We start from the raw sequence: 23,255 nt of genomic DNA on the forward strand, positions 1-23,255 counted from the left end.
TTGCGCAGGTTGATAAAACTCCTCCTCTAGTTTGGCCATGTACAGGTTAGTACATTGTGGTGACATTTTCCTACCCATAGCGCTTCCCATATGTTGCAAAATAATTGTGATGGAGTACGAACCTGATGAGTTGTAGGGCTGGCTCTGTCGCTAGATTGTTTTTTTGAAGAAAATGTTTGCATGTGGCTATGCCATCCTCATGGGGGATGTTAGAATACAGAGACTCCACATCCATAGTTACCAATATTGTTCCCTCTGGTAGTGGACCTAGGGCTGAGAGTTTGCAGAGGACGTCTGTGGTGTCCTGGACATAACTGGGTGTGCACCTCACCAAGGGCATTAGAAGATTTTCCACCCAGCCAGAAATATTGTCAGTTAGAGTCACAACACCTAAAATGATTGGTCTCCCTGGATTGCCTTCTTTATGTATTTTAGGTAACATGTAGAATGTACCCGTTCTGGGATTGTCCGGTATAAGGTCCAGTAAACTGTCTGACACAGCGTTGAAACTATTGATGATATGGACATGTTCCTCTGTGTATTCTTTGGTGGGGTCTTCATTAAGCAGGGTGTAGTATTTTTTTGTCTGAGAGTTGTCTATGTGCCTCCTGGATGTAGTCAGAGGTATTCAGCATTACTACAGCGCCTCCATTATCAGCGGGTTTCATGATGATGTCTTTGTTGGATTTTAGTGATTCTGTGCCGTTCCTTTCCTCCGTGCTGAGATTGTGTGTTACTTTGTGCTGTTGGTCCAAGATCTCAGATTTCACTTTTTTTCTGAAGCAGTCAATGTAGTAATCCAGAGTTGGATTGTATCCAGGTTGAGGGGCCCAGTTTGTTGTCTTCTTCTTTCTTGATGTTTCTTGTTCCATCCCAGCTTGAGATGTCATATCTGTTTTGTCAGAAAATAATTCTTTCAGCCGTAATCTGCGGAAGTATTCCTCCACGTCACTGCAAATCTGGGCTTTCTCAAGTGGTTTAGTGGGACAAAATGTAAGTCCTTTAGATAGAACATTCATTTCCATTTTGCTTGGTTCATACTGAGAGAGGTTTACAACAGAGGATGGTATATCCAAATGGTTATGTGGATTTTGCTTTCCTTCTTGTATTTTGAGACCTGCTTTCTTTCTTAGTCTGTGGAGTTTCTTTTGTTTGTAGATAATAAGTTGATGTTGTAACTTATTGTAGAATTACTTTAATACTTGCTTGGTTAAACTTGATCCAGGTCCTTGTATTGCATCATTTAGGGAATTAATCTCATTTTGGATGGTTCTTTTCTTGTTGTAAAAAAATCCAATAAAGTGATTCCGCAGTCTTTCAGATGATCTGTAGTAAAGTTTCTGTGAAAAGTGAGTGTTGTAGGTATATTCAGTTGGATTCTTGATCATGAGGCCTTTGGGGATAAGATTCTCCTTTTTGCATCTGGTTAGGAAGAATATGTCGCTATTCAGTTGTGCCAGTTTCTTCAGTAGATTTTTAAGATCCATCTGTGTTCGGTACATTGGGGTATCCTCCATTTTCACAAAGTACAATAAAAAAATAGTGTAGTACCATGTTAGCCAGAAACAATATGCAATGTTAAATACTTTTGTGTCAAAAAAGACAAAAGTATAGTAGGTATGATACCTTTATTGACTTACCATAAAAGTTCTATATGCGGCTTTCAGAGAAATGACAATTACAAATGAATGTCTTCGGAAAAAGCACAACATTTAGATGTTACACAAAGACAATTAGTACATGAGGTGATACATCATTAAGATAAACCGGGGCAATAAAACTGAGGTTATAGGGGTGATGATTTAGGAGTTAAGGCACCTGGAGTCAGTCTGATGGGGGACGTGACGTGTGTCCATGTAGTGGCTCATAAATCCTGGTGTTAGATTGAGGCCTTGTGTCAATGACTGGAATTTTATCATCAGTTTGAATTCACACATTTTTCTCTCTCTGTTGTTTTTAAAATGGCCCTTTAGTATTAGGACTTTTAAATCTGCCAAACTGTGATCAGGTCCAGAGAAGTGTTTTCCCACGGGTGTATAAACCTCCTGTTTTATTGTATGTCTGTGAAGATTCATCCTAGTTTGTAGTTTTTCTTTAGTTTCTCTAATGTAGACTCCTTTACTGATGCACCTTGTACACAGGATCATGTACACTACATTGGAGGATGTACAGGAGAACGTGCCAGTGATTTTATAGTCCTGTTGGGTGTTTGGTATGTGGATGGTGTTTGATGACACGATGTTGGTACAGGTCTTGCATTTTCTACTGTTGCAAGGAAAGGTGCCAGTCTCTGATGGTGATGAGAGGGACTTCTGACCAGGAGATTCCTTAGGTTTGGTGGCTGTTTGTATGCAAGGAGAGGTAAATCCGGGAATATTTCCTTCAGTTTATTGTCTTTGTTAAATACAGGTTGGAGATCAGCAGCAATTTTCCTCAAGATGTTAATTTGGGGATTGTATATGACCACTAGGGGCAACCTGCTGTTGTCTTCCTACTCTTTGTACTCCTGAAGATTGCTCCATGGAATTCTTGTTGCTCTGTAGATCTGATCATCTATAATACGTGGATGGTATCCCTGTTGTAAGAATTTATACCTCAGTGATAGCAGGTGTTGTTTTCTGTCTTCACTGTCTGAACAGATCCATATGTACCGCAGAGCCTGACTGTAGATGTTGGATTTCTTTATGTGTCTCGGCTGAAAGCTGTTCCATCTCAGATATGCTGGACAGCCTGTAGGTTTATGGTAGATTGTTGCTTGTATGTTATTGTTTCTCATGTATATGGTCATGTCCAGGAAATGTATTTGAGATTTTGAGCAGTTGAGTAGGATGGAACTTGTTTAAGTTTTTATGGAAAATAAGCAGTTCATGTTCAGAGCCTGTCCAGATTATCAGACGGTCATCAATGTACCGGAAACATGCTAGAGGTTTAGTTGCGCAGGTTGATAAAAACTCCTCCTCTAGTTTGTCCATGAACAGGTTAGCAAATTGTGGTGACATTTTGCTACCCATAGCACTTCCCATACATTGCAGATATATATCTTTGTCAAATAAAAAATTATTGTGATGGAGTACGAACCTGATGAGTTGTGGAATGGCATAAAATTGCATATAACCCCTTGACTGTATCCCTGATACCTACAGATAGAACTATACCAGTTTTTATAATTAATAGAGCATATTTAACGCCCCTTAGGTTACACAGGATGGGAATACAAACCGAGGACAAGTGCTTGAGATGTGGCTTATCTAGCTGGGATTTAGGGCACATGTTATGGCATTTCTTAAAATTACATAGATACAGCAATTTATAATTCCCTTTATTTATCAAATCTTTGGGATACAGCTAGTGCTGAGTGTGAAGCTATATGTACTGGGTGTAGTTGAGGAGAGAGTTCATTGTGAGACTATAACAAGAATGATCTGGAAAAGTCCACATCCACCAACATATATTACATGGAAAAGGGCCATTAATCAATTGGTGACATATGAAAAACTAACCTTAATGAAAAGGAAAAAAGTATTGGTATTTAATAGGATCTGGGAATCTTTATTGGTGTGGGCAAAGAATAATGAGCCTTCGGCTAGTTATTTACTGATTTGAGAAATATCTGATCTTACTGGTTTAGGTGCTGTGAGCTCCTTCTTTCCCCCACCCCCCTTATTTTTCCTCTTCCTTTCTCTCACTCATCTTCTCGTGTGCCATCCTCCTCCCCCACTCAAAGGAGGGATTACTGGAGGAAAAAAATTTAAAAATTGGGTTAAAAAAGGGAATGATTGGATTTGATTGGATTCTGATTTATACATGCTAAAATATATTATGGTTTTCTTTTTATAGAATCCTCGTCTCTGGTATTTTTCCTCCATTCAATAATGTACTTTGTATTTTAAGAGTTTTTTGTACTTTTTCTATTACTTTACTTAACGCCAAATAAAAACATTAAAAAAAAAGAGATCACGTATATAAATCATTATAGTACTTAGAGCCATCATTGATTCTTAAACAACTAAAAATACAGATAACTTACATAAAGGAGACAAACATCTATACATTTTGTTTGCAACTAACCTCCTTGGTTTATTCATACATATTGCTGATATTGTTGATAACAGAAGCCAACTGCTACTTATTGTAATGGTTCTCTATCGCATTCAAGCTTATCTAGAAACTCAAATCTTGACAGCAGTAAGGTGTCTAATAGCATTTAGAATTCAAGTGTTCCTTTACCAGTTTATAATTAACCAGTTGTTAGAATTTGGACACTTACTTAGAATTTTGATATGTGATCAGCGCGTTGACTTAATATGAGAAGTTTGTTTCTTTTCTGGGTGGTGCTTGAATAGCTTAATGCATTTGATTGAACTATAAAAGAATTCAAGATTTAATTTAATTTCCAATTTTCTGCTGCTTAGATTTAAATATTGAAGTGATGTTTTAGAATAAATGGATTGCCTATCCTGCAGTACTTGATTTATTTTCTTCATTTTTGTACAATGATTGCGCTGGCTGTAGTAATAAAAGTCAATATTAAAAGTCTCAAGAAGCTTGTTGACAGTTTATTGAATGACAGAAGAACAAATTCTGTGTTTCTTAAATATTCTCACATGTGAATCACTCCTGGCAAGAAAGTATGCACCATTGGGGCAACCACTCAGGTTACTATAAGACTTGTAAAAAGGGGGACTCACAGCTCAAATGGGCACAGGGCTACCACTCTCTACAAGCATAGAGACATTAGCAATCAAGTGGGAGGACCTGCCACTTATCTGTCTTATATGGGAACGAGAGGTGGTACAAGCACTGAGACCTCTTATACTAGCAAGAGCATGTAATGTCATGAACAACCACCTCTATGTATGAGTTTGATCACTGCAATTGAGACAGCAAGAAGAAATGTTTACCCAGGATCACCACCATCAGATGTTACACAACAGCACATAAAGTTACCTGCTCTCCAGTGGCACATTACTGCCAAGGACCCAGCTGTCCTGCAGCTGGACGGACTCAGGTGTGGTTTGCAGCTCGGCGGGCAGCGCAGCCGGCGGGGCCGGACTTTGGTTCCTCCTATGTGTCAAAGAATTTCGATTGAGGGATGTAATGGATGGTTGCTGTGCTGCAGGATGCTGCTTGTGAGTAGGTGGTAAAGGCTGCAAAGTTGACTGGCCTTGGTTGTTTGGCGATTGCTCTGTGGATCAGGAAAAATAAAATATCATCAGGATGCTGAAATGAATCAGAAATGGGCAATTAATTACAAATGAAAAAAAAAGTTTATACTGCAGGGTCTTAAATGACATCTCCACTGAGACAAATTTACTTTGGGCACACAGTGCTCTAATTAACATTAAACAGATGGTAAACTGGCATTCGGTTCTTTATATTGGATTTCATTTACATTAGCACTTTCAGAAACAGTATTTGACAGATACCGATTGAGCTTTTAAAGATCGACAGCCAACATAATATTGAAAAAGCAAGCAAAACTAAATGACATGGGCAATTCTTCACGGATCACACAGGTTCTTTAAACACATGTAATTCCTATAATTATTTTAACAGTGTTTCTTTTAAGCATTACTTAACAGTAATCATTTGTAGCAAGCCGGTAGCTTAACAGCGGTATACCCTGCCAGTTTAGAGGATTTCAGAGTGTGTAGGTCTGTATGTTGATTTGCTAATAGATACTAAGTATTCTCCAGCAGAAGGTCACTCTGTGAAACAGATGTTGTAGTATAGATATTTAACAGGCTGAATCACATCTGATTACAACGTCAGAAGACTCATATAGTTAACGACCGTTAAGTTCACAGCAACAAAGGCAAAGGAGTATTCCCTATGTACTGCAGAAACGCCCCTCACATGGCAAAGGTGGCTTTCCTAATCATAGTTATAGACAAGAAGAACTAAGTTAATCAAAGTTTACAAATTGATATGCTCAATGCTATATCTTGAGAAAAATGATAATACATAGATGTGTTTTATATATGTACTGTATGTATTACAATATCAGCTTTGTGGTGAGCCACTAAGAATACAATAAGAATTCAGCTAAATAACATTTCCTATAATACTGTTAGTAATTGAATTGCTCCTTTTAGTTACAAGGGAATTGCAATGATGACTTGTGAGGAATTTAACATTTCTTTTAGCGCTGAAAATCCATACTCTGATAGATTTGAGGGGCAATGATGAAAAATCAATAAACCTCTGCAACCTCGCATATTATAATCTAAAAGCTCATGCAGCTAAAAGGGGGGACTCTGATAATAACACTACACTACATAGGGAGCTTCTGTTGAGTAATCCCTAAAATATTTGTTCAGCTTCACATATGGGAAGCCTAAACTTTAAAGTGAATGTCTTCTTTTTAACACCATGTCATTTTTATAGTGTTCATATGCTGCAAATCCACTGCATAAACAAGTTGAACAATATAATGCTAGCTGCCTACAGCTGCCACTAGGGGTAAATTAGAATATTACTGCATTCTGTCTTATTATTGAGCTCAATGGGAGTCATACTAGTATTGAATATCTTAGTGCTTGCATCAGGGTAAATAATAAGGTTTACCCTGTTGCGCAACGTATGCATTTCAGGGTCCGTCAAGCTAGGAAGTGTTCGGCATCCAATCCTCTCTGCAGATGACTGACGACTCTGCTTACTTTCATTGTCAAATGCAGAAGAGAGGGAAGGGGTTAGAATCTTCAGATGATGGACACTTCCTTGTTCGGCGGACCCCGGAAAGCTAATTACTTACTTCGCACAGCAGAATAATGCTTCTTTTTTACCGTGATACAGGCTACTAAGTGGCGGTGTTATCCATTTGATAGGCTAAAATCTGATAACAAACTCACCTTAACAGTATGCAGTAAGCTCATAATCGCCCTCTAATGGCGGCTGCAGGCAGCCAGAATTTTATCACGTAACTTTGACTGTGTGAACTGAAAAAGAGCATATGGAGCTCTGTATCATAAAAACTGGGCTTCAGTCACTATAAAGATGTATTAAATTAAATAAATAAATGAATCACCACAGAACTATAAGGCAGGTTCACACATAGAATAAATACTTTGGATTTTGAACAAATCTCATCCACAAGTTGCGTAAATAAGCGGAAAAATCTCTCAGAAATTGGCCTGCGGTGCATTTTTTTAATCCACAGAATGTCAATTGTGTTTGTGTAAATGCTGCTTTTTTTTTGCGGGTTTTCCCCATTTAATTCAATGAGAATTGATGTGATCTCCCCCCTCGCCCTAGTGCCTCTCCAATAGTGGAAGACTAGAAAGCTGCAGACATGCTCAAAGTTTTAGTTTTGCAATAGCTGGAGAACCACAGGTTGGGGGATCAGCGCTTTAAGGCAATAATAATTTTGAGAGGTTCCCAATAAAATATTGTGTCCTATCAGATCTTGGCCAGGTCATAGCAGCTGATAATGTGCTACACATATGATCAATATCATTCAATATGGAAACAGCATGAATACACATTTTCTGAAAATGTAATTACCACAGAAAGTACAATACAAAAGTATTACCACATGACACGGTATACTATGTAAAATAATATAAACTAGTTCCATGCATGATTCATATAAAAATGTTTGAAGCTGCTAATACTGGGCAATACAACCAATTATAAAATAGCCCTAGCCAATATTACTCCCAGTATGAAGGCTTATGCATATTCTTTTAAATATGCTTTGATATCTAAATCTGTACACAGTATCAAAGTAAAAGAAAGGAAAATCCAAAGGAATGAAACATTGACTTTGATTTCCCTGGATATGATACAATCTTTTCTTTTCTTACCCTTTTCCCCATATTCTTTTCCCCATTAAAAAGAATGTCTAACGAAACAAAAGGAGAACAGCTCAATAGACTGGCTGTTGGCATGTCTCATTGTGCACCATTTTATGGAGGTATTCTTAAGCTCTATGCAAATGGAAGAGCCATGTGCACGGAGGTTGAACAGCAGTGTATAGAGGCCGTACAGCTCTTTAATATCGAGCCACATGTCATCTATGTGCTTTTGTACAGGCTCTGTGCACGCGGCTCTTCCATTCGCATAGGCCTTAAAGGGGTTGTCCAGGTTGGGGGCTGCTTTTTGTACTGATGACCTATCCTATAAAACAGCCCCCAACCTGGACAACTCCTTTAAGAATACCTCTGTGAAAGCATGCGCAATGGGAAATGCCGCAAAACATACCACTGAGCTGTTTTCCTTCCATTGGTTAATGTAAGTACAGAGCTATTCTCCCTTAGAAGCTTTTGCCTTGATTGTTTTTCTGTTGGAACCATACTGAATCTGACAGCAAAAAACTCCATATGCTTTAGTTTGAAATCAGAGACATACGAAGTACATTAGGGGCCCCATGCACATGAATGGGAGCATAATTATGGTTCCATGCAAAACGGTGCCACAATATGGTCATGTGCATGAGGCCTTACCATTGTTTCTTGTCACCCTTCAATGTAACAAGCTCAAGCTAGGCCAAAACTTAAAGTTCATGAACTTACATGTGATCGATAACAGCTGGATCCTGCGTGTCAGAGACGAAGAACCTGCTGTTACCAAAGCCGTCAGTCCTGCAGACGTGACAGATTCGGGTTTAGGCGCAAGATACAGCTTCTATGTATTCAGGATGTAGATTTGCATAACCATGCACATTTGTATGCCACACAGAGTCTGTAAAAAGTTGGGTGATAGCTTTTCGCGTGGGGTTGTCACCTTTAGGGCTTATTTACACGAACGTGTAATACGTCCGTACAACACGCGTGATTTTCACGCGCCTCGCACGGACCTATGTTAGTCTATCGGGCCGTGTAGACAGTCCGTGATTTTCACGCAGCGACATGTCCTATATTTGAGCGTTTCTCGCACATCACGCACCCGTTGAAGTCAATGGGTGCGTGAAAATCACGCGCAGCACACGGAATCACTTCCGTGTGAGGCGCGTGATTCGCGCAAAAGCAGTAAAAAGTATGAATGAAAACAGAAAAACACCACGTGCTTACAAACATACAAACAGAGTGTCATAATGATGGCGGCTGCGAGGAAATCACACAGCCGCGCATCATATGGTGATTACACACGGAGCACACGCTCGTGGAAATCCGGCCTCAGAAACAACTAGTAATAATGCAAACGCAGCACAAAAGTAACCACAACTAAAATCAGAACTAAACAGTTGCATATAATAAATCAGTCACCATGCTTCTAATAAATGACAAGTGACAGCAACGTCTCTGATATTAAGTACACTTTTTGGAACTTATTTAACAATAACCATTTCTTAAAATATCAGTAAAATATAAATGGCGAGTTTCAGTCACCTGCAGCACAATTCCATTAATTATGTGTCAGCAGAAAGATTTGTGTAGCAGTCTACAGTATGAGTCTTGCAGCTACATTGACTTTGGACAGAAATGACATTCGTATGATGTCAGAACATTTCATAGCTGATGAATATTACTCATATTGCTCCACGAGCGGAACAAGCCACGTACACGCTACACCGAAACTGCGTTCACATTTAAAAAGGAGAGGCCTTTTTAGCCAGAGTTAATGCCTGGTAAATTGTTTTGCCCATAATCCGCTAATTTGCCAATCTCCTTAATGATAAATATTTAGTACTTTTTTCCATTTTATCGCTATGTAGCGAATTCATGTGGATGGATGGCTGGAAATAGAGGAGCACATAAATTCATCAAAGAGTTATGAGTCAGGTAGATTTTACTGCAATTAATCAGTGCTGCCTTTATCCACACCAGTGGGTGTCATTGTATTTGATTAGAATCACTGCTGAGGCCTTCGAGGCACATTTCAACAAGACAGTTACAAGGTAATTCAAACAGTCAAAGCAAGCGCCCAATTAAAAGAGATCTGTCTGAAGAAAACGGATACGGCAGAAAAGTCTGTTTAATGTATGTCATGCACCAGCATGGAGGGTGCCTACTACCTAGATCGACAGGCAGTAACGGATACTTTGTGTTAGCAAACATTACATATTAATATATTAATCTATCTGTGTCTATGCTGAACGAGAATTAATGTATCAATGCAGTGTAGGTCTTTGTCAGTCTTTGATTGGATTACAGAGACTGCCAGAGGATTTTCTGCTTCTAAGAATCTTGTTAACTCAGTATCACCATGCGTACCTGGTACTTTCCAGCCCCAGTGCATGTGCAATATGTTCTCTTGACAATGAGTCAATACTGTCCAAGCCACTCCATGGTTCTCAACTTTAAACTTTTTGTTTTTAATGTTTTAAAATATACCTATCACCAGGAAAGTCCATATGCTTTTAATTGATAAAAAAAATTAGCTAAATATAACTAATACAATTTAAAAAAAAAAATGAAAATGGGTTTTTAAGGAGCACACTTACGATGCAAATTGGCGACTCTCGCCTTTGAGGCTGGCACAAGCATCCTCTCTCGCAGCTCCCATCATGTCCATCACAGTCGATATCTTAGTTCCACGAACAACCGCGGCAAAATCTCGCTAGTTATCGTAAGATGTCACGGCTGTGACTAAAGGAGTGCTGGTAAATTTGAATTATTATGCTATAATTCAAATTTAAAACCGCTAAAAAAACTTTTTTTTTGTTTTTTTATGGTTATATTTAGAAAACATTGTTTTTGGTGGAGGCTAACTCTTTATCTTTTAATGTGTGTATAGGTTCAGACAGAACCAGGTACGTGGAAGGGTGGGGTTTTGCACGGATAGGGGCCCAACCCAAATATAAATATAAAAGAGTATCCGGCACACCAATTTTGATACAAAGGTATTTTTATTTTGATTTTGTTTTAAATGCCAGTGGCAGAGTGCGACGTTTCGGTCTTAGTGACATTCATTAGGCACTGGAAAACTGCATAGACGAGCGCTAGTGGTGCTGATAGCGGCTGACCGCTGTGTCATGGCACTATCTGCACCACTAGCACTCGTCTATGCAGTTTTCCAGCACGGCTCCATGCCTGATGAAGGTCACTTAGACCGAAACGTCGCACTCTGCCACTGGCATTTAAAACAAAAACAAAATAAAAATACCTTTGTATCAAAATTGGTGTGCCGGATACGCTTTTATAATTATATATATATATATATATATATATATATATATATATATATATATATCTTTTCGACATTAAACATTTTCCATGGTCTTTTTTAGTAGTTTTTTATCCAGGATGAGGTATACCATACTACGTAGGTCATGTCCAAGACCAACCCTAAGTCTTACAATGTAGATTAAAGCCTTACTGAACAGCAAAGTACACAATACCTGGAAAATTCTATTTTTAGAAACAATCGCCTATTGTACAAAATTCTAGCTTGGGTCCAGTGAAGAGTAGAGGTCATGGGTTCTCTCACCTCAAGACAGGTGATTGGTCAAGTTATATGCTTCTTCTATTCTAATGTCATCCTCAACACAGAGAAGACATGGACAACCCCAATATTGCCTCTTTACTGGACTGGACTGAATTTAGATTGTGTGGATAGCAAGATGACTCCAAATTTAAAAGGGTTGTCCAAGATTAGAAAATATGATCTGCTTTTTCCAAAAACCATACTACTCTAGTCCAAAAGCAGGTTCTGGTATTACATATTATGTCACACACCTAAGAATCTGGAATCATAAGTTATCTGTTATATTTTTATCCTGTGCCCAAATGTATTTCATTCTAAGCCAATGCCTCTTTTTTATAACCTGTTCATTCAATCTGTAGTTAACTAGTTAGTTGTTGGCACTAAAATAGTAGAGGCGCTCCTTATTTTGTGAAACCGTAACTCCAAACATGTGGCTGTCAGGACACGTTATGAGTCGTAGCTTCAAAACAGCTTGAGCGTCACAGGTCGGAGACCACTGCAATAGGTGATAGTTTTCCATACTCTATCCATTCAAGACTTTTAGACATTCAACAACAGACCAGATCAGCCGTGGCATGTAAATGTGTTTTCTTTTTTTCTCTGCTTTCTTTGCCTCTGGCACACTGTTATGCAGTTTAATGTGAATTTGTTCATTGGCCTACGGTTTATATAATGAACACTTTAAAATAGTAGCCTGAAATAGAACGTAAACATTTAATGTGTAAAACTGGCTGTCCCTGAGGAAACCTTAACACTTAGAGTATTTTGCTTTATGGAAAAAATAAAAATAAGTAAGAATAATAAGACATAACTGTATAATAGACAATGGTTGCATCTCCTGACTGAGGGATATACAACTGAAGAAATTCTCAAGGTAGAATATTATGGCATCACACTATAAATATAATGTGCAAACAAAAAGGAGTCTACAACATGAAGACAAATCGAATGAAAGTTTCGGAAAATGTTCAAATGCAAAATAATATTACATTTCATTGTCGTCTTGGTAAAATAATGGGATGCTATCTACACAACCATATGGTTAAGAACGGCATATCAAGATCATATTTATTTCCCATTGCTTATATAGCACCAACATATTATACAGCGCTGTACAGCGATTACCATCACTCGCATCAGTCCTTGTCCCCAATGGGGTTCACATTCTATTTGTTGAGCGCTTCAGCACCTTCCTTTCAGCGAAAGTGGGTCTCTCAGCACCCAGGCCCCTACTGATCCATTCTGTTAATATGTCTCCATAACAAAGATCCTAGTGCTACAAGGCAAGGCTACTGATTCACAACGCTGACAATAACATGGTGCTTTGGTAACAAAACGTATACATTTTTTGTTACCAGAATAGAATTTATTGCATACTTATTCTGAACAGATTTTATCCATTTGACAGGTACATTTTTCGGTGTTCACTTTTGAGAGCCCTATTTTTTAATAATTTGGGGCTTATTCAGATTGGATACATAAATAATGTGTGTGTAAACTGAATATGAGAAGAACCGTTTTTTTTAAGTCTTGAAAATTTTGAGACTATGGGAATATTTGGATTTATATAATGATATGCCATTTCAATTATCAAACAATGTTTGCAACAACAAGGCCTCCCCCGAGCTCCCCATTCACGCAAACATTTGCCCCCTGTTTCTTTTGCTTCTTATTCTCCATCTTCATAATTTCTTGTACATTATTCTCAGTGGGACTGTGTTATATGTATGGCCAGTGTCAGAGGGTATAACTTGGCCCAAATCTGTGATGGTGCCCCCCTATCATATGACATTTATGGTGCTGTTGCCTAATGTTGAAGAGGGGTCATTGGCCCCCATAGTCACCATAGACTGTGGACACCTACCACCTGTGTAGTACCGATTGTTACACCTCTGACCATTACTTTAAAGAGATACAGAATGTAACTTGACCACTTCTATACATGTAGCTACATTTAATCTAATAGACGTCAAGTGGTTGCTTGGCAGCTTGAACCACTATATTCTACAATATATTCTGAAAAGGTAGGTCAAACTAATCATAATTTATGTGCAGTTACTTCGGTGTAGTTAGATGTCAATAGCTTGTATTAGACAAATATAATTTTGATGCTGTGCCTTTTCAGTTTATACAATGCAGTAATGCAAATATAGAGGAAAAAGGGTCTCCTAAAAACCATTTCCATTTGTTGAAGATATCATCCAGGTGAAATTCAGCTGCTATGTTTTCAAAAATGTGAAGAGAAAATCACATGCAAATCTGAAATGGGAAATTACAGGTTCTTATCCTATTTACTTTGAAAGTGTGACTTAGATAAAATGAGTTTGGCTAACGATTCTTCAAATGTCATGTTGTCAAAGTTCCTATCAGTAAAATGGTTTAAAGGCTTTCGATTAATATTGCATGCGAGAACTGAAATTACATCCTTTGTCGTTTAGTTCCTAATGGTGCAAGTGATATCAATCAAGTGGTGTTTTATGAAGCGGTTGTGATTTTATTGCAGGCTGTTTCTGAAATTCTTGCTCAGGTTTTTGAAAGATGCTTCTGGTTTACAGTAAACATAACCCACAATCATCAAAATTGAAAAAGAAGACATTTTTGACCATGTGTTAATTATGCTCTACAAGCAAATTACTACGTACACAGATCGATTGACAGGCAGATGAAAAAAAAACCTTCATATTGACTGGTGAACAGCCTGACTATGGGAGTGCTCAGAGATATGAACATTCTTTGTCAGTTGTTTTATGCTTCTAGCTCCATAGATGAATAGTTGTATACAATGTTACATTGAAACAAGAGCGTTCCATTTAATTATAATATACAGTACCTGGTTATTAATATACTTAAATATGCTATTTAAAGTGGTTCTTCACTTTGGAAAATCCCTTTTTGTTAAAAAGAGAAATTAAAATAAATTGCTCAAAGGGTGTCCTACTGCTGGGCCCCCAGTAATGGACTGTAATCTGTGGGGGGAACTAGCAGAAAGTGTTCAATTCTCCTCTAGCGCCACCACAGGCGAAATTAAGAATTTCACAAATCAGTGGGCTGTCCCTGTAATGCATGGGCATGCTGGGTCCTCCAGAGCAAGGGAACATCCACTGTAGCTAATCGATGAGGGTCCTGAATGGGTGAACTATTCTCTGTTAGCTCAGAATTCCCCAATAGTTGGACAGCCCCATCAATCACAATACACAACTACAAAATAACTATACAGTAAAATATTTTAAAGGGCACCATTAACAAAGAGGGGAAAGCCATTTTGGAATATTTTGTTCAACCACAAAATGATGCTTATATGACAGATTGAATTTAAAGGAGAACTACTCAAAACATTAAGTAATATGACCTTCAGTGTAAATCCAAATGCTTTTAAATAGCTTACATCTTTGCTCAGCTATCAGTATTTTAAGTTAAAGCTCTAAAGCCTGCATATGAACTGCTACTGTCCCCATGACAACACTTGTCAACAACCAGTCCTTTATGCAGCCTTATCAAAGGAACATTGCCTGGGTCTCAATCGTTATTCAGATTAGTGTCCATACCTTAACTGGCTTGAATAGTAGCATAATATGTCCTAATGTGAACACTGGTGTGAATGGTATTTTGGATACTCATAAAATCCCTTTGACAAAGCTCAACAAAACCAGAGATAGGCAGAAAGAGTTGTCATGGGGACATGGGAGTAGAGCAGCTGCAGTTTTCTGGCTTGTAACTGCAAGCTCTTAAAACAACTAAAAATGTAGTATAGAGGTAAAACCGTGGGCGCTAGGTGTGCAATCTAAGCATTCCCTGCACCGCAGGTCATGTTGTTTCTTCCAGAAACTGCAATCGTCAGGTGTGTGGTGCAATATGAGGAAGTATCCACCTGTCTACTACTTCTTGTTAAATCAATAATGGCCAAAAGGCTGGTATGAGGTAGGGCTTTATTGAATTGTCAAGATGAGAGCAGAATTATAGCTAATAACTCTCAGGGCTTATTTAGACTAACGTGATATACGTCCGTGCAATGCGCGTGATTTTCTCGCACCTCGCACGGACCTGTGTTAGTCTATGGGGCCGTGTGTATGCTGCATAAAACTCACGACATGTCCTATACTTGTGCGTGACGCACGTGATTCGTGCAACAGCAGTAAAAAGTATGATTGAAAAAAGAAAAGCACCACGTGCTTTTCTGTTTACAAACATACAAACAGACTGTCATAATGATGGCGGCCGTGCGAAAATCACGCAGCCACGCATCATACGCGGCTGACACACGGAGCTGTTAAGTAACTTTTGCACACGCTCATGTAAATCTGGCCTCACAGATATTCAGGTGTCCATAGTTTGACAGATACACTTTAATGTCTTCTGTTTGTTGATATGTGCCATCACTATTATGGACCGCTTTATACCGTCCATCCTTTATACTTCATATCCCGTCCTGGCATAATATTAAATTGTATCTTATTGCATATTCAGTTACAGAGCAGTTAAATAAGATTGAACCGGATTATTAGAAAGTAACAGAAAAAACAAAATTATATGCCCAAAGATATTGCAAGAAACTTATACTTCTCCATATTGAAAGATCACCACGTGGGATGGCATGGTGACCGTGCTCAGTACAAATCTTCAGTTTATCTTTAACTTCATATGTACAATTCCCCATTCAAGCTGTTCCAAACATCTGTGTGGCTCATCTAAATTCTGGCACACGAGAGGTTTCTGTTAATTTGTCTCCGAGAAAACAATACTGTGCAAAAGCTGGTAAATAATGTCACAATATCGGCACGTTTCTGAACTCCATCTTAGGTCACGTCACAAATACAAATATATTCAGCTATGTAAGTTCATGCATTAATTACTTGCAATATGGAAAATAATGGTAAACTACCACTCATCACTTTGACCGCATACATACCCAAGTCATAAATGCCTATACAATGGACATTTCTTACATGGTGGCATAATGTAACACGCTGATCTGCTTTACACATTTAGATACACAGCAGATTAGCCAATACCATGACAATAATGTCATGACTTTAACTAACTTCTCGTGAGTTCAACAGAAAGTTCAGCGTAGAATCAGAGCGCAGTAAACCATAATTAAAATCTGCTAAAAATAGTCACAGTTGTGAGCTGTCAGCTGCTTTATACCTGAGCCCTGATCCTGCCAGCTGCCCTTGTGTTTATTTCTCAATTAACGTTGACACGTCTTGGGGAGAGCTGTAAAAGCTACATAGCGGCATTTGTAGACATAAATGACCATGCCCCATAGTTCTTTGCTGTAACAGTGGAAAGCTGATGTGTTGTATGGGTTGTGTTCTAATCCCGGCTCGTTCTCTTAAGCGTATAAATATAAATAGTTCCGCCATACCTTTCCTCACATCATTGCTCATTGCTCTGATAACGTTATTAACCTACGTTTTATGCTCACTTACATTGCTGTTGTCTGTTTCAGAAAGCAACTTATTTTACCAGGAAACCTTCATGGGCTCAAAGTATAGCTTAACAGAAAACTACAAAGACTTTTATATGTTTTATTATATCTGGGAGAGAAGCAGACAGGGTCAGGATAAAAAGACTTCAAAGAAAACTATATGCCTTGAGTGCAGCAGGGCTTGAGAGCAGTGCTCCGATACAATATATACCACATTTCTCATCTAAATGCAGTCAGACAAAGGATAAGAGAAGACTGTCCTTCCAAAGCGCGATGTACATGATCATTCATTTATTATTATTAACGTCCTTAAAATTATTATTCTGATTATTATTGTCTCCTCCTAAAGCCTAACTCTTCACAAAACCTAAATACTATAGGTGTGATTGCAGATATCCCAAATATTCCACTCCTCCCATGTTAAACGTATAAGGGTTCGGAACAAAGTTTGCCGGGGTCCGCAGACTGTAGAGCTACTTTACCATCTCTGTACTAGCCAGTGACATTGAGCAAATCTGAACATCTCCCTAGTTTATTTACCTGCATAAATAGTGGTTTTACAGGGAAGAGAACACACCTTTCCTCTACGAAATAAAGTATACGGATCTCCTAAACAATGCCGGGGGTTACCATTTTTTCATTGTTTAAATTCCTCTATAGGGGATATCAGAGTCTTGAAATATTTCCAATTCCAAATGCAGTCCAAAAACATACTGATGGGTTAATTTGCGTCTTAAGACATTAGTCCTAGTGTGTGTTTGAGATAGGGGATGTAGAATGTGAGCCCGTTGAGAACAGGCTAGAAAGAGTGGCGACAAAAAACACGGTGCCAATCGCCAATAATGGTACAGATCTCCAGGAGAGTTTGTGATGAAATCTTTGGGTTATATAGACGTTGTTATAGTTGGGAAAGATCCATGGAACCGCTGCAGCCAGGTACACAAAGACCGGAAGACTTGTGAAAAAGTTGCCGCTGGGGAGGATTTGTAGAGGTGAGAAAAAAAACTTTTTTTGTAAAAAATTCAAAAAAGTGGTGAAGCATAATGGCGCTGCTGGTGTAAGGTTTAGAAAGAAAAAGGAGATGTATGGATAACAAAAGGTAAGTGGCTACGCGTTTCAACGCCGGACTAGCATCATCATCAGGCCAAAAAAATAAAAATAAATAATGATGATGATGCTAGTCCGGTGTTGAAACGCATAGCCACTTGCATTAAAGCCTTTTGTTATCCATACACCTCCTTTTTCTTTCTAACTCTTACACCAGCAGCGCCATTATGGTTCACCACTTTTTTTAATTTTTTTTAAAAAAAAAAGTTTTTTTTCTCTCCTCTACAATCGTTGAGAACAGGGACTGATGTAAAAAAATTACAATTTCTGCACAGCCCTGCAAAATATGTTGGCGCTATACAAGCAAATAGAAAATAAATAAATAATGTTTAGACTGGGTTCACACAGAGTTTTTTCTTCCGTTTGGAATTTTGAGGCAGATTTTGCTCTGCCTGCATGCTGATATTCGCTGCGGTTTCGCCAGTGGCCATTGAGCGCCACGGGCAAAAAACGCAGGGAAATATGCTTTCTCTGCCTCCCATTAATGTCAATGGGAGGTCAGAGATGTAAATGCCCGAAGACATGGCATGTTGCCTCTTTTTCCCACAAGACTTTTTTCCGCTCGTGGGAAAAAAACGCCTCCACCTCCCATTGAAATCAATGGGAGGCATTTTCGGCCGTTTATGGTGTGTTTTCCGACGCGGTTTCCGCGTCCAAAAATGTGTAAAAAAACTCTGTGTGAACTTACCCTTACAGGAGTCCTAGGCAGAGAACAGCCTCACTTTACTTGTCACATGCAGCTTTTTATCAAATCACATGCTAGGCACGGATTCTTCTGCATGTGCCAATAATTTTAACATAATAAACTTATTACTAAAAGGGTAGCAATATTTCAGTAGGAATACACTTTAAACTTTGCATCCTCAGTATCAAACATATCATAGGAAAAAAAATGGACAACATAAAATTTTTCTAGCGGGTTTTACAGAATGAAAACTGAAATTTGCGAGGTCCCTTTATTTTAGAGAGAGTTTTCATATACTGTATGAAGCTGGGAGTAATAATTGCTCTATGTAGTAATTATATATTCATTATATATTATGCCCATTTAGCAGCCAGCAGACAAGTCTAAAAAACTAACATCAGGAAGAGAAACCTAAAGCTGAATTTGATATAATAATATTTTTTTCTAGCCCTCTGGAATAAATTGACAAGCCAGAAAGCAGCAGATGCTCCAATATTTTCATATAATTGTTTTGATTGAAACCTTTTATTTGGAGTCACACTGGTAAGAAAACACTCTGCAATTTACTGTCTAAAAAAGCTAAAAATAAACTTGTCACAAAAATGGTGATAATACTAATGACTTATTCCATGATAAGGCTGGTGATGGAAAGTGACGGTTTGTTCGCCGTATAGGGGGTGCAGATTTCCAGTGAATTCCATTTTAAAGTCTTGTCATGTTTCCTGAAACTTGGAGACACATACACATTAGAAAGCACAACTGGCTGGTTTTCTCTCGACTTTGATCAATTACATATGGAGGACCACAAAGGGTTCCATACAAAAGAAATTCTGCCATGGCAGATGATTTCCAGCATACTCAAGCACAGCAGGCTTTTGTAAAATGCCACAAATTTACATTTAGCTCGAGAAGAATTCTCCGCAGTTGACAGGTGCCTAACCTGCTTCCACATATTATCACGCGCTCTGCACTAGCGGTCCCACGGTATCTAATTATTCATGCTTTTCCCTATAATACATACCAATCTGGACATACAAGGTGGCACCACATCATGACGGCACAAGCATATCGGCATGACATACTGTGGGTCAGGCTCAGCATTATTAACACTTTGAAGCCGTTTTGCACTTTAGGGCATCGGCTTAATAAGGAGTAAAACCTATTGCTGCCATCTTCATGTTAACGCAGCTATTACTTTGTCAGCCTCTTTTTCTAGCCCATCATCTACTTCCAGTTACAGTCCATTGCTTCATGTTTGAATTTGTATCTCTAGAATAATTCATACATTCTTAAGACTGTTGGTTTGCATGTGGGAAGACTTGGAGTTGAGGAGGTTAAGGGTTGTGGTTGGTCATAGCAGAGAGGCAATATAACTGGCTCATGCTTATGATCCATGTAAACACATAGATATCTTGTGACCCTCTTCTGTCAATGGTTTCTTATGTATGGAAAAAAATTGTTTTTAAAAACAATATGTAGAGACAAAGCATGAGGTCATGTTCATACTGTCATCACGGGTTCCATTTTCCATGACAGATATGTTTGGATCTATTTTATAATGGATACTAATGGATCCCTTTGACTTATAATGGGTCTGTCAGGTTTCTATTCTTTTGTCAGACTACATTATTCTTCCCTCAGGAAAAACAGAAACCTTACTAAACAGAACTATGATGCCAATGTGAACGGAGCCTTACTACATTTATTGTTGTGGCTAGAACGCAACACTTAGGGCAGGATCTCAGAATATGATATATGTTGTATCTGTGGGATATATGTATGTTACTACCATACTCGGATTCATATATTGGTCTGTACCCATATAATAAAAAATCTGTATTTACTAATCTACCTGTCAATAATATCTCCATACAAAGTAAAATGATGTAATACACTAGAAATATATTGTGTAGCCAGGCATAAAAACATGGAGCTACATTGTAATTATTCATAACTGTGTTCGTCTAAGTTGGTTGGGTTCTGTCACCGTCTAAGAGACTATTTTACTGTAAATCAATGTAAATGGCTCCAATTTCATTACGCTCAGAACGCTCATTGAAAAATGACAAACTGAGTTCCTTGAGGTCATAAAATGACATATTTCAAGCTATATGTCACTGTCATACTATCACATGCAACTACAAAATAATAGAAATACTTCAAAAAGTCATATTATTTCTTCGGTAAGCACTTCAAATTTTGCAAGTAATGTTCGTATTAAGAGTAAATATTAATGATTTGAAAACAGGACGACTTCTCTAATATGTCCAATGTGTTTGAAATCAGTTTAATCTGATGATGTGTAAGTAATGAGACCGCTAGAATTTCATGCCCTGAGGATGTACAATAGGGAATAAAGGCTGCTGCTCCTACTGATTCTGCCATGAAGACTTTGCTTCTATTATGCTCATTTCCTAACATCAATTTTTTTTTGAAGGTCACTGGTTGGAAAACGTCATATTATGTCATACAGGAGAGATTATGGCTAAATATGTATCAGAGAGACTAGCAGACAGCCTAAAGGACTCTAGTTGTACAGCAATGCAAAAAAGTCAAATTGTATTAATCCGACATGCAAAGAAAGAATACAACAAGGAATGTTAGATGTGTATGTCTGAGGAAATTCAATAGATGGACACATCTACAGGCATTATAAATAGACAATAAAATAATTCAGCATTTTCAAGCATGGGAAGAATTTTGGAGGCTAAGTTGTAATGAACTGATGTTGACAATAGCGTACATATCAGATAGCAAAGACCAAAATGGGCCATTATTTTACAGGGTTTTTCCACCAAGGACAGAGAAACCTAGTGTTTATTCCCCCTGCACTTCTTTTCCATGACCTTTGGACCAATTTCCCAGTGCCAAAAAATGCAGTTCCTCTGAAGATGGGAGTCCTGTACAGGTTCTGCATAGAGGCTAGGACCAACCAGTGCTGGGGTTCCCTCTTCTTATAGCAGCTGCATGGTCTCCCTCTATGCTTTTTACACCCTTGGATGTGGAAACATAGATATATCGGGGTAAACAGCTTAGAATTAGACTAGATGTGCCAAATATATCACAGTGTCTCATGCTGGATAATAAATTTGGTGCATCTATAGACACTTCTGTCTAACTTTATACCACCACTTTTTTGGCTTACTTCAGTCTAAATTTTTACGCAATTTGGTGCATCCTAAGCCATGCCCCATTTTCAGCTAAGCAAAACCCCCTTGTAGGCCAAGTCGCAAACATCTGTTCTTTTGGCGCATTTTATTGATAAATTTGTCTAAAATCATTTGCGATAAAAAGAAGGTGCAACTTAGGCCAGAATTCTGGCGCAATACTAATAGTAAATCTGCCCAATTATGTTTTTACCTCAACCCATACAGTTTGTATCTCTTCAATCCTACAAAGCCTAATGAATTTTTGCATCATCAGTGCCCATACATAAGAAGAGAAATTATTAATTTCTTTGTGAATTTTATGACAATGACTTTATATATTCCAGTAAGCACGGCTCTATATTTTTTTGTGATCCTGCACGTAAAGACCTTAATCAGGCCAAGAGCTAACCCAAAAGCATGAACCGCTAGTTGTTCTAATAAGTACAGTTCTCCTCATTCAGTCATTTATTATGCTAGTCCTGTGAGCTGTAAAATGCACTGTAAACTTGTATAACCTGTGTAAAATGACTAATATTTATATTGGTTTTAAAATAAAAGCATAAAAAAAGCAAGAAAGAGCAACATAAAAATAATGTACAGCAACCTGTGCAACAGAAAATAAGACGTCATGCTTGACCTTAAAAAAGTGTCTAAACCATCGAAAGGAGAAGAAACAAAAACAAATAAACATACTTAACTGAGGAAACCATTACTACAAACTTGCCCGGGGCCTGGTCAAGAAATAGGAGAAAGAAAAAGAAACACTTCCCACTCAAAATACATTTTCACTTCAGTTAAAGTGAATATTTGATTATGCATTCCCCTTTCTTCTTTACATCCTTTCATCTTCTCTTTTTAAATTAAATCATTTTTTCTACTTTGAATTTAGAAGCGTGCTCCGTGTCCATGCTAATAAGAAACAGCACAGAATAGAAGGCAGGTTTACTGTGTAATAAGAACTCACCTTGTACATGCAGCAAAGCACCCGGTAACCTTTAACTGTGGGGTTACTGAATACTTGCACACCCTGGAGTATTTTATTTTAATTAAAATGTGTGGGTTTATAAAATGCAACCTAATCATGTTTTTCATAAAGCACTACATTTATCGTGCAAGATCTCTCAAGTAGAATTGAATTCTTCCCAATGAATACATTACTATTGTATTATGCAAAACTTGTAATAACCGTGATTGAAAACAAACTATGATGTCCTTAAGAGTTCACTAGACTATCCAGAGACTTCATTATAAGTTAATATAAATGGCCTACGGTAATAACTGCAGTATGATTGGGAAACGTTAAAGAACCAATCATGTTTGTGCTTTCATACAAATATCTGAATTCCGGATCCATATAAACTTTTACCACAATCTCATAGCAGCTCAATACACTCAATAGAAAATAAATATATCTATAGTCTATAAGCCTGTACAGAGCTACATTGGCTTTCCGGAAGAAGCCAAACATTGGCTTTCCGGAAGCGCTCACACGAGCACTTCTGCCACTTGTTTTAGCGAG

At 38.1% G+C, this 23,255-nt stretch overlaps 1 protein-coding gene across 18 annotated transcripts in view; it reads right to left on the reverse strand.

Moving 5' to 3' along the window:
* Window positions 1–23,255, reverse strand: part of TENM3 (teneurin transmembrane protein 3) — a 1,030,160-nt gene that overhangs the window by 271,142 nt on the left and 735,763 nt on the right. For all 18 annotated transcript variants that reach the window (XM_075860221.1, XM_075860218.1, XM_075860216.1 and 15 more), the window contains one exon: window positions 4,948–5,185. In XM_075860221.1, the coding sequence (XP_075716336.1) occupies window positions 4,948–5,185 (238 nt within the window). The remainder of the gene's footprint in view (window positions 1–4,947; window positions 5,186–23,255) is intronic.

This window comes from Rhinoderma darwinii, chromosome 1 (genome assembly GCF_050947455.1).
Source record: "Rhinoderma darwinii isolate aRhiDar2 chromosome 1, aRhiDar2.hap1, whole genome shotgun sequence".
NCBI classification, from domain to species: domain Eukaryota; kingdom Metazoa; phylum Chordata; class Amphibia; order Anura; family Rhinodermatidae; genus Rhinoderma; species Rhinoderma darwinii.